The sequence below is a fragment of the Notechis scutatus genome, chromosome 10 (genome assembly GCF_049901735.1).
Source record: "Notechis scutatus isolate UNSWTSFEM ecotype Mainland chromosome 10, rNotScu1.2, whole genome shotgun sequence".
NCBI lineage: Eukaryota > Metazoa > Chordata > Lepidosauria > Squamata > Elapidae > Notechis > Notechis scutatus.
This window is the reverse complement of record NC_142018.1, coordinates 22,801,089-22,813,001: the sequence shown is the minus strand read 5'-3', so window position 1 is coordinate 22,813,001 and position 11,913 is coordinate 22,801,089. Positions and strand designations below refer to the sequence as shown.

The window sequence follows — 11,913 nt, the reverse complement described above, 5'->3', positions numbered from 1 at the left end:
GTGCGACTCAGCTTTCTCCAGCGGGAGCCCAGGCCCACCAAGACGTCCTCGGCTTCCACAAGCGCAGGCTTTGCGGGGGGGGACGGGACCCTGGGACAGAACGGGGTCCCTCCCCCAAGAGATTCCTGGGAGGATTTGTCCAGCAGAGTTTGCCACGGCTGTGAGAGGGAGGGCAGGGGAGGGAGCCTGCCTGGGAAGCATTCCCACAGCTGCCGGAGGAGGAGCCGTCCCTGCTGTCCATTTTGGTGCAGCAAAAGAGGAGAGGGAGAAAAAGCCTGCGGTTGCAGCTGCTTTCTGTCCAGGCCGAGGCCGAGGGCAGGTGATCAGGGTGGGTTGCGAGGCTGAGGTTCCCCCCCCCCAAGGAGAGCGATTGCCTTCCCTGGGGTGGGCCTTTAACATTCAACCCCCAGGCGGGCCAGAAGCGGGTGGATGCTGATAAGGAAGCTCTGGGTGCAAAATGTTAGGATCTCTTCCCCCCTCAGCTGCAGAAACATAGCAATTTAAGCCACCATTTAATTCGTGCTGCTTTGATCCTCCAAGTGAGCCAAGGCCAGAGCTGTTCCACGCGACTTGCAAGAGCTGAGAAGTTAATTTTGGACAGCGGCCCCCACAGCCAACCTCCTCCTCCTCCTGCTGCGGTTCTACAGCCTCGGATTTCAAGAGAAGTCAGTTGGTCAGGACTTGACACGCTGGTCTCACGGAGGCAGAAATAAATAGGCGTCTCCTGGAGAACCCCCCCCACCCCCAGCCTGCCTTCCTGGGCATCGCCAGGCCTCCAAGGCGGGGGTGGCAGCCGGGCGCCTGGCCTCTGATCGCGGTCTGGGTGGGGCGGGGGCCGCAGGGAGGCTGTGCCTCAGGCCTAGTTCTGGTGCCTTTTCATGTGCAGAGCCAGGTGGTCCGAGCGAGAGAAGCAGCGTCCGCAGGCCAGGCACTTGAAGGGCTTGGCTCCGGTGTGCTTGCGGTAGTGTCGGGTGAGCTCATCTGAGCGGGCAAAGCGCCAGTCGCAGCCGTCCCAGGTGCAGCGGTAGGGCTTCTCACCTGGAACCAAAGGAAACGGGAGCCTGTCACACACCGGGGAAGGCTGATCGCTGCCCACCCTGCTTCCCCGGACGGCCTGGGCAGGCGCTGCACCCCCTCACCCTGCAGGGCTCCAAGGCCACTCGCCTGCTGAAAAGTGGCAGAGAGGGGAGGAGACGCCAGGAGCGGCTAGGAAAGAAGCCAGGAAAGGGCACCTTTCGGCTTGCCCTCTGCAAAAGCTGATCCGTTCTGAAATGGGGGCTGGCCAAGGGAGGCCCCGGGTGGGTGCAGATCCATTGGTGGCTGGAGTGGGGCTGCTGAGCCCGGTGGATGCCCACAACTCCCACAGCCAATCCAGCCGAGGGAAGAGGCTTCGCGGCTCCCTTGTCCCAGGCAACAGGGCGCATTTGGCAGCCACCACGTGTGAGCGACTCCCAAGTGTGAGCGAGGGGTATTTTCTTTTTGTACCGCTTCCCTGGGCAGGGCTCGTGCTAACCGCATGGGCAGGCTGTTTTCCAGGCTTTGTGACTCAAGGCCATTGTCCCAGGGAAGTCACCCTCTGCCTCACACAATAGCCGAGTGAGTTTCCGGGACCGGAACCAAAGGCTTGCTATTGTCCTTACCGGGGCAGCCTGGCAGGGCAGCCACAAATAATGGGCCCTGGAGAGCGGGGGCAGCCGAGGGCGGATGCCGTCTCCCAGGCCTGATGGAGCAAGAAAGACCCCCCTGCGGTTGCGGGCAGTGAGGGATTCCTTATCCCCCCCCCAGGTCTTCTGCCCTGCCGTAAGGTCACCATCTCAGGTGGGGTGGGGTGGGGGAGCTGCAGCCTGCCCGGGGCTCTCTTGGGACCTTCCTGGGCATTTCTCTCCCCTTCCAGAGGGCGGCTGAGCTCCTCCTCCAGAGACCGGGAGGCTGGGAAGGGGCTTTGCCAGCAGCCCCCATGCCTTCCTCTGCTTGGCCTCGTGGCAACCCCTGGGCCTGCTCAGCTGTGGAAGGTCTTCAGGGTGAACTGCAGGGCCCTTTGGAACTACTCTCCGCTGGCTTTTCAACCTTACCAGTCGGAGGGGAAGAGGAAGCCCTTCCGAGCTCTCCCTTCAACCCCCAAATAGGGCTCAGGCTCTGGGGCTGGGAGGGAAGGGCTGGGTGCTCTGGATTTGCCTTTCCTGGACACCTCTCACCCATCTCTGACATCAGAGCCCACGCTGCCTGGTGCCCAGCTCTGCCCTTTGCGGCAGGTTTTTCCAAGGCTGCCCATTTTCAGAACAGCAGCAGCTTTTGGGAAAGGAAACGCCCTGCCCGCCAAACAAACATTCTCCGTTTGAAGACTCAAAAGACGAGAAAAGATCAGCCTCTTCCCACGTCAACCTACCAGTGTGAGTCCTCTGGTGAGCCTTCAAGTGTGAACTTTTGGTGTAAACCTTGGTGCACCCTGGGGGAAAAAACAGAAGAAGAATCAGTCCCTGAGCCCAGGGGGGCTGCTGGCACGGGGCCAAGGTGGGAGGAACCGGAAGGTGAATGGATGGCGGGGCCGAGAGCTCCTCCTCCCCCCCCCCTCTTCCTCCTTGCTAAAGGTGTAATTGGGGTGCTGGCAGTGGGGGCTTTGTCTGAGAATACCAGGAGGCCCCTCCCTCCTTTGCATGAAAACTCTCCTGCTGTGCAGATTGGTCAGAATTTCTGTGGCTTTAGTGGGGGGGAGCCTGCATTTGCCCCCCACCCCACCTGGCCCCCTAAAATCTCATCCCTACAAGAACTGTATTCCAGGTTGAGGGATACAACCTTGATGTTGTGCGTGGGGGAGGGGTGGGGTGGGGTCTAGCCAGACTGAAAGGTTGCCAGTCCCCTACCAGGATAGCCGCAGTGGTGGATCCTCCTCTTCTCCAGTTCCGGATTGTTCCGCCGGTTGTACTTGGGGGTCGGCAGGATGAGGTGTCCCTGCGTGATGCGCTTGAGGGCGCTGGAGGCGATGGGTCCGGGGGACAGTTTCAGTCCAAACGTGGCCTCGTAGGGGGAGGCGAAATGGCGTTGATGGGCTCAGGCTCGCTCTCGGGGCTGCCGGGCTGTGAGTTGGGGGTGAAGGGGGCAGGCTCACTGCTGGCACGGGGTAGAACTCCTCCAGCACACTGAAGCCACTGAGGCCTTGGGGGGCCGCTGGGAAGGGCTTCAGCTGCCCTGCTGGCCGCAGGGGCCGGGTGAGGGGCCTGGAGTCCAGCATGGAGCTGCCACTAGGAATGGCCACCCCGTGGAGGCTGCCGGCGGCTGTGGGGCCACAGGTCGAGGGGGACGCAGGGGCCATCTCCCCCGAGAGCTGGTAGAGCAGGCCTGGCTGCGGGCTGAGGCAATGCGGGGGTTCGGGGCAGGGCAGCTCTTGCTTGACAAAGATGCTGCTGGCGGCCACGGACTGCGGCACGCTAAAAACGCTGGTGAAGTCCGGCAGGGTCTGGATCGGCCCACTGCTGGCAGGGCAGGGCTGGGCAAAACAGGGGCCGGGCTCCATTTTGATCTGGGGAAAGGGCACGGGGCCCTTAGCTGGCCGGTAGATCCCCGTGCGTAAGTGTGTGGTGTCCGGAAGGATCACGTTGATGTTGACGCTGTAGGGTGCCGACGGAGGCTTTTCAGTGGAGAAATACTCGTCCACCACAGAGGCGCTTTCCCGGCGATACTTCTTGTCTGTTGCCATCGGTGCAGGGGGCATTTGGCCAGAGAGGTACTTGTCCATCTCGGTCTGCGCCTGAGTGGAAGCCCAGAAGAGGAAGGAACAGTGAGGAGGGAAAGGCCCGAGGTCTCCGTGGGCTGGCACCCCCCCACCCAGGTCAGGTGCCTGATGGCCGCCCCCATCCCGTTGCTGTTCATTCCTGCTGTTAATGGTTGCTACTCCTGAGCAGGCCAGCCACTCACAGGCTCCCCCCTGCACTTAAAGCCCCCCCCCCCCCCACGGGCAAAGTTGGCCATCAGGTCCCTGCAGAGAAGACCTCCATCCAGCTTCAAGGAAGCATCTTGGAGGCCCCAAATCCCCAATTTGGAGCCAGGGCAGCCTCCCAATAGACGGCTGCCTCCCTAGCTGGTGGCTGCCCTCCCTCTCCTTCCCTGCTTGCCAGCTCAGGAAAGAGAGTTAAGTTAGGCGAGTGGAAGACAGGTGTGTGGGTGCGATGTCTGCCTCTGTTGCCAGCTTCCTCCCCTCTGGCCCCTTCCTTGGAACAGCCTCTCCAGTGTCACCTCCCTTCCAGGCAGTTATTTTTCGATCAGGAGCAAACACCCGCGGGGCACTGCCAGGAAACTACCCAGAGGCCTGAATGCCAAACACATCTGGATGAAGGCATGGCTCGCTTGCTCAGAGATGGCAGTGTTGAGATGAGGGCTCAGCTGCCGCCACCTCCAGACACCCCTAGCGCAAGGGGAGCTGGGGGGCACCAGGGGGAGGGAGGCTGCCACCCCCTCTGGTTCTGCACTCTCTCTCTCTCCCATCAGCCACGTCCAGCCACGGAGGAGGTGGCCTGTGCCTGAGCCTTCCTGGCTAGACTGGGGCTGGATCACAGAGGCTGCCCAGGGCCCTGCAAGCCCCAAGCCCTCCTGGGGAGGGCGAATCCGAAGAGTCTCCTGGGTTCGGCCAGAAAGGCTCCTTTCACCTTCCGCTGGTCAGCAGGAGAAAACGGCGCCTGTTTCCCAAAGGAAGCCGGGCTCCTGATACCCCGTGATCTCCATCAGCTGACATTTGGCTTTCATTCTTCTGTCTGGGTTGATGTATGCTTAATATATGCTTTCTATTGACTTTCTTTTTTAAAAAAACCCAATTGTCCTACAAACCTTCCTAAACAGTTACAGATGGCTACCATAGCACTTTTAGGAAAAATGTTACACTTAGAAAAAGCAAAGGTAAGTAAAAAACAAAAAGGAAACTAGATCAATCTCTACCCGCCCCCCCCCCCAAAAAGCAGAAAAACAACCCATTAAACAGAAACAATATGGCTATCTTTAAAAGAAACCCATTGATAAAAATCAAATTCCACAGTTGTTCCATAGTGCCAGACTGTCTCTGTGCAAAGACATCCCCACCCGTTTTTCGGCCGCTAAGCTGAAGCGGAAGACACAGGAACAGGTAGCCTCACCCCACTTTCTGGGAAGCAGTTCAGGCCCTGCAGACGGTTCCGGGGGCTCTGGGGGACCGCCGTGTTGCTGCTGGGCGGGGGGCTGAGGGGGTTTCTCACTTTGCACCCAGCACCCTCCCTGGCCAAACATTCCTGGCGATTATCCCACAGAATAGGAGATCTCGGCCCAGCAGATACCGACGGAGCAAGGTACGGCTCCCAGAGGCAGGAGAGGGTGGGGGAGGGAGAACCTCCCTCCCCTCTGCAAAAGTGGCCTTTCAATCTCTAAAAATGGCAATTAAACAGATTTGGAGGAAAAGCCCAAGTAAAAAAACGCCCCTCCCTCCCTTGGTCTGCATTCCTTCAAAAGAGGCTGGATTTCAATAGAAAGCACTTCTACTTTTGTTTGGCTCAGAGCCAGCCTTTATTGTCTCTCTAGTAAAAAATTGACCAGAGTCAATAGTTGCTTCTCTGATCCGTCAGTCTTGGTATTGACCTCCGAGGCAGGCTGGGCGGGGGGGGGGGGGGGGGCGGCTCTGGCCTGGAACTCTCCTGGGCGCAGTCTGGGGCAGGCAAGAGGGGTGCCCCTCCTGGCCGTGTCACCATGTCCGGCAGCCTTCTGCTTGTTTCGGAGGAGGAAACCGTTTGCTCTGCCCCCCCGTGCATTTCACAGACGGATCAGGAAATAAGCCCCCATAATAGACTGGGGGGGCAGGGAGACAATTGATCCAAGTCACAGCAAATCTTGTGCCAGGCTGTGTGATGACGCCAGAGGGTGCTCGGAAGAAGTGCCACTCCTTTGGGGCTGGGCCTAGCAGTGTCAATCCAGGCTGGGGCACAACCTGGCAGCTGGCCAGAAACCAGGCCCCGGGGGGGTGGTATGGATGCCATGAGCCACAATCAGCCCTCCCCAAATCCAGGTGGAGCCCTCCCCTGGGGAAGCTGATGGCTGAGGTCCATGGGGTTAGGTCTGGCTCCTCCGGGGAAGGTGAAGCGGATCAGAGGAAGCCAGCCCTCCCCACCCCAGTTGCAAGTGGCGGCATGTCCGCCAGCCCACTTCACAGGCAGAAGCTCCCTGGAACCCCCCCGCCCCCCCGCCCCAAAGACATCATGCCCACGGGGTCTGCAAAGGACCCAGGAAGCAGGCCCCGAAGGGCTGTGCATTGGGGTGGGGGTGTGTGGAAGGGCTGGCTGGCATTTGCTGAATCGCTTCCTACAAGGAAGCACAGTTGCCTCCTCGGCTTGCGTGGCATTTCAGTCAGCAGCCAAAATGGCCCTGGATTTATCATTGTATTAGATTACCTGAATTTTACAGCAGAACTTTTCATAACCTTTGGCAATCTAGAATACAAGCTCTTCTCCTGTCTTATCTGGTTGCCTTTCTTCTTGTGATCAACAATCCGAAAAACACTTCATTGTTTTGATCTCACGTCTACATTTCTGATAGGCCTTTTCTGGTCAGAGAAATAAAAGTTGCCCTGCGTAGGGAAGGCCAAGTAAGGGAGATTTCGCAGTTACCATAAATTTGGAAGCTTGAGGAGCAAATTCCGAGTCTCTGTGGGCCTCCATCCCCTCTCTTGCTCTCTCCTTGTTGGTTAACTGTGTGTCTACCTGGTCAACTCAGCCTTGCAGAGAACGTGGCAGACGGTTGGAGCTTGGTTGGAACTCAAGATCCCGAGAACCTTAGTAATCTTGTGGGATACCATATTATGTGTAGAATGACAAGGGTATACAGCATATCTACTAGGTCTAGGTAAGAAAATAGACTTCTTCTGCTATGGGCCACATTTGTTTTGAATATAATATTTCTTCAAAAAAGGCTGTTTCAATGGGCCAATGACTCATGAGGCGGCTTCTTGGTGACCCAATTCTGAAAGTTTGTTTACTGAGGCACACAGTTTGCTCGAATGATTTCCCATGGCTGGAAGCCCTAGACGGCTGTCTCCCCTGACCGTGCAGGAGCTGGTCTTGGGTGCTTCTTCTGGAATGGAGTGTGTGCTTGCTGGCAGGAGGGACAAGCCAGGAGTTGAGAGAGGCTCTTGCAATCTCCTATGGACATGCTGGTGAGGCCTCCATTCATCCAGGCTGCAGTTACAGATTGAGAGCAGATTCTGCCCAGAGTGTCTGGCGAACCTCCCTGCGCCTGGAATGGGGGAAGCATGTGCAGCTAAGGAGCAGCCCTCCCATCAGAGCACCCTCACCCCGGCAGTCCTTGGGGAAAGGCAACCAAGGCAGGTTTCTTTGCAGGCCTGGACTGAGCACAGAAGGCCAACTCCAGCTTGCTTGGTGAGCCACGATTCTAGTTGCCTGGTTTGCCTTACAAAAGAGAAGAACGAACTGAACCAAGGGAGAGAGAGAGGAAGAGGGGGGAGCATCTACCCTTCAGAAATGGGAAGTTGAACTGAGGCTGGAAAGAGGTTTGTTCATCCTGAGCTTTGATGACCTTTGTGAGGGAAAATGCAGCCGCCAACCTCACTCTCACCTTGTTTGGCAAGTAAAACAAAGTCTTCGGTTCACGGATCAAAAGAGTCGAGCCAAATCTCCACTCTGAAAGATGCTCCAGATTGTGCATTCCAGGAAACCCCAGGGAGAAAGGAGGCGGAGGGAGCCAACCCTAACCATTCTGTTGGTAGAGCACCCAACGGGCCTGGGGGAGTCCTTGTACTGCCTCCCCCCTCCTCTTTCAGGAATAAAGAGTACGGGTCCAATGGAGCCTTATGGAAAGCGTCCTTTGAATGGCGGCTCAGTGGGCCGCCTGGGATATTACAGCACTGTTGAGACAGAAGCCATACAGTTTGGTGGGATGCCAACCTGTCGCATTCAAGGGTCTCACGCTCTCAGAGCTGCCTGCCAAGGGGGCCCCTCTGCGGCATCTCCTCAGCCCTTTCTATCGTTGTCTTCTCTGCCAACAAGATGGCGCCAGGAAGCCTTGCACTTGAGGTTAATCATTACCTCGCTTGTTGGACTGATTGAGCAAGACAAAATGGAGGGAGGATTGGCACAAAATAAAGAATTCTCCCAGGGTTGGGATTTCGTATCTCTGAAACAGGCATTGCTCTGCAAATACCAAAGTGGAGGGCCGATTCTCTTGAAATCAACATTTCCTTTCAGTCTCGTTGGAGGAACGGGCCCGTTTCTGTTCTTTGTTGGGGCCGTTGGTTCCAAGAGGGAGGTTGGCTGACTCTCTCCCAGTGGCGCCCAGGTCAACAATTTAGGATGAGCGGCTGAGAAGCTGAATCTGCTCCCTGGATCAAGTCACAAAACCCGGGCGAATAAGCAGGGCGGCCTGCCAGGGCAAGATGCCCACGATACGCTTCCACTTGATATGACAAGCTGACGGTATGTGGGGCAAGAGAGTTCCTCCCTCATGGAAGTGTGTCTAGACGGCTGGGGAAATCTTCCCACCGTTGTGGTCACCTGCAGGTCACCAAGGCCCTGGCCTGAGCCCCAGAAGCCCCTCCTGAGGTCAGCTGTATTCTGCTGAAGTCCTGCCCTGCCCTCCATCATGCCAGCTGCTGCTGCTGCTGCTGCTGCTGCTGCTGCTGCTGCTGCTGCTGCTGCTGCTGCTGACACTTTCTAGAGGCCCTAGACCAAGATGGGGCTGGCAGAGGGTCAGTCCTGGTGCGCAAAGCCCGAGGAAAGCCCCCTCCCTCCCGTGAGGCCCCCTGGCTTTGGCCTGGCCTCCCCTGGCTTGCAGAGAGGGCCGGAGGAGAGCTTCCTTGACCCCACCCCCCTTCCACAAACACCAGGCCACCAGTTCAGCAGTGGGGGGAGAGGGGCTTCCCCACGTGCATAGCAACAGCACAACCTTCCCCCTGCCTTGGGCCAGGCCCTGCAAAGCACGGGGCGGCCTGTGTGTTTCTCTCACATGTTGGAAGGAAGCAGGAAAGACCAGCCTCTTCGGCCAGGTGGGAGAGTCCGCCAGGGTGTGCCAGGCGGGCTCTCTGCCTCCACCTCTCGAATCAGCCCTGTCTCCTGGGGGGAGGGGCAAGTGGGGGTGCTCACAGCCGGGAATCTCAAGGAGAATCCAATTCCCGTGATTTCCAAGGCGGCAGCAGCCCAGGCAGCTCTTCCTTCCAGGAACCTTTTGGCTCAGAAGCTCCCTGCAGGCACCTGGCTGGAGCACCCGGCTCTCTCCTGCTGAGGCCCCTGCCCTTCCCACCAGGGAAAACAGCCCAAAGGGCCTCAGGGAGCCTCCCTTGCTGGGGAAAGTTCCCATCATAAAAAGCAGCACCCCAGAAACTTTTCCCCAGGCGCAACAAAACAAGGCCAATTTCAGGTGCGTGCTTTCTCAAAAGCTTTCATTTCCTCAGCTGCGTGTTTCCATCCAAGCTGATCTATTGCCCATTTGAACACAAAAGCTGGTTTATATTTCAGGCTGACTCCAGATCGTTGGTGACCCACAGTCATTTCCAACAGCCTAAAATCTCCAGGAACTTTTCTGCCTCATAGCCACCCCGAATCCGTAATTAGAGGATAAAGAAGAATACGGTCAGTTTCGAAACTTTCTGATAATTGATCTCATCAACCTTTCGGATTAAATCAGCAACGTTTCAGAAGAATGCTTTTCTACAAATACGAAAGAATACATCTTATGCCCAGAAGTTCCACGCTTCTCTTACCTGGGCCAAATCCGGTTGGTTTTCCAAGATTCGTACGGGCGGTTTGATGTCTTCAAAGACGGCCATGTCGTCACTGCATTCCCTCGCCATCGCAACGGGCTTCAAGGGCGTGAAGGCTACGCTTTCCTCAGAGATTGGGGAGCTTGCAACAAGCCCACTGCCGCTCATCCTCTTTGCGTGCCCCTCTCCCCCCTTGCTGAGTTGCGAAACCCAAATCGGAGAGGAAAAACAAGTTTTTGGAAAGGCAACAATCAGGCGTTCCGAGGCATGCCTGCTGTTCCTGATCTTGAGGAATCCAGGTGCTCTGTAGCCTTAAGAATCCCAATCTGCCTCAGAAAATCTTCACCTGTCCTGCAGTGGGAGGTACTCCCACCTGGCAAAGGCTGCGGCAGGCCTCCCCAGCCAATTGGGGAGGAAGCGAGCGCCACTCCAGCCAATGGCAGAGCCAACGGCCTCTTCCTTCAGGCAACACAAGACACAATGCCTAGTGGAGAGGAAGCGAGCCAGGCGGATGGCGGAGGTTGTGGCCCTCAGCCATGTTACACGGAGGGAAGTGGGCGAGGGGGGTCTGCCAGGAGCTTCCCAGGGAACAGCTCAGTTGCAGCGGGCAAGATCTTTGCCAGCCGTCCTCGTCCTTGGCTTCTCTGGCCATCACCTGCCCGCCCAACTCCTCCCTGCCAGCTCTGGGTTGGGGTGAAGGGCCCCTGGGCCTCTCCAAGGTGCCCCCTCTGGTCTCTGTCCTCAGGCAAAAGGCCCAGTGCTGGAGAGCCCCAGGGTGGAGCCTCGGGTCCCCAGGGAACAGCCCCTGCGAGGAGGCCTCCTGTCCCTTGCAGGCAGATAGGCAGCCGGGGGAGGCCGAGCTTGGCCTTCCCCAAAACCGGAGCTCCCTCCCTGGCTCCCCTACCCCCAGTCCAATGGGCAAGACCAATTCCCCCTGCTTCCGGACCAAGAATGCCCGTTCTTGCTCTGCGAAAACCAGCCTGTGGCCCTTGGTGCCTCTGGCCCGGGACCTCCCCATGTCAGGGGCTCCCTGGGCTCTGAAGGCTGCCCAGCAGCCAGGACAAGAATTGCCGGATTCCAAAATTCACTGACCGAGTCCAGAAAAAGTCCCCGTTTCAAAATGAGAACAATTGTGGATTTCAGGGTTGTTGCAAGAGTTTAGCTCTTATCTAGCGGCTATTTTGCAGAAGGATAAAACTCATTGTATGGGCAAGGCCAGAGAAGAGAGGAATTGAAAACAGACATTTTATGATTAACGGGCCTGAAAGTGCAATTGGACCCCAAGAGCGTGGTGGGTTTTTCTTTTTCTTTTTGGTGAAATCTGGGATTGATTCCTAGACCTTGTGATTTAATTTAAATTCCTTGTCTGGGGTGGGGGAAGAATACATGTACATTTACACATATGCGTGAAACGGTTTGAAATCCTGAGGAGGAGCAGCCATTGGGGGAGGCGGTAGAGAATTTCAGACTGATCAAAGTGAGATGGGGGGTGAGGCTGTAAACTCTTCACAGACCTTCCTGATTTCTCAGTCACACTGGAGGAAGGCAGCAGGCCGAGCTTTCCTTCGGAAAAGGGGAAAAGGGTTAATCTGGATAAATTCCCAAGGCCTCTGGACCAAACCCGTCCTCTCAGCAGTGGCTGATGGTAGACGAGGAGCCATCCTGCCCAAGGGGCTTCTCTGGATGCCCTGGAGCCCTTCGAGGAGAAAGAACATTTCTTGGAAGAGCCCCCAACTCAGGCCTCCTCAGCAAAGGCTGCCCTTGGGGGGCATGGAAAGCGCAAGGCCTCTGGCAGCTCCCGAGGATTCCTGGCTCGGTTTTGCCTTTCCTTGCACCGTTGGGCCTTTGCCTCTCGCCTCCCAGGCTGCCTGGCCTCTTCAGCGGGGGAGGCTGGCTGGACCTTCACGCCTGTCTTGGACAAGAAGGACAGGAGTCGGAGCAGAGAGCCGGGCGGGGCTCATACGGGGCTCAGGGGGGCTTTGTTTTGGCCGGGGTCTAAATCAAGTGATCTGAACTTACTTCCAGTGCTGGTGGAAGTTGAGTTCAAACTTCATCCTTACAATTTTCTTACAATGAATATCATGGATATTTGCAGCATTGACCTTGTGCATCCCAACTTGGACATCTCATGTCTTTTCCATGTTTCCATCTTCCCACTTTAAAGAACCAATTCTTAGACTGCAGGGGATTTG

At 57.0% G+C, this 11,913-nt stretch overlaps 1 protein-coding gene across 1 annotated transcript; it reads right to left on the bottom strand.

The window, feature by feature from the left end:
* LOC113423084 (Krueppel-like factor 5) lies at window positions 1-10,024 on the bottom strand. Its single transcript, XM_026684325.2, is given in 6 exon segments — window positions 1-1,038; window positions 2,387-2,446; window positions 2,862-3,026; window positions 3,029-3,082; window positions 3,085-3,745; window positions 9,722-10,024. Coding segments are annotated over 6 exon segments (1,287 nt in total). The 5' UTR covers window positions 9,890-10,024; the 3' UTR covers window positions 1-859.
* Between the last annotated feature and the right edge of the window lie 1,889 nt (window positions 10,025-11,913).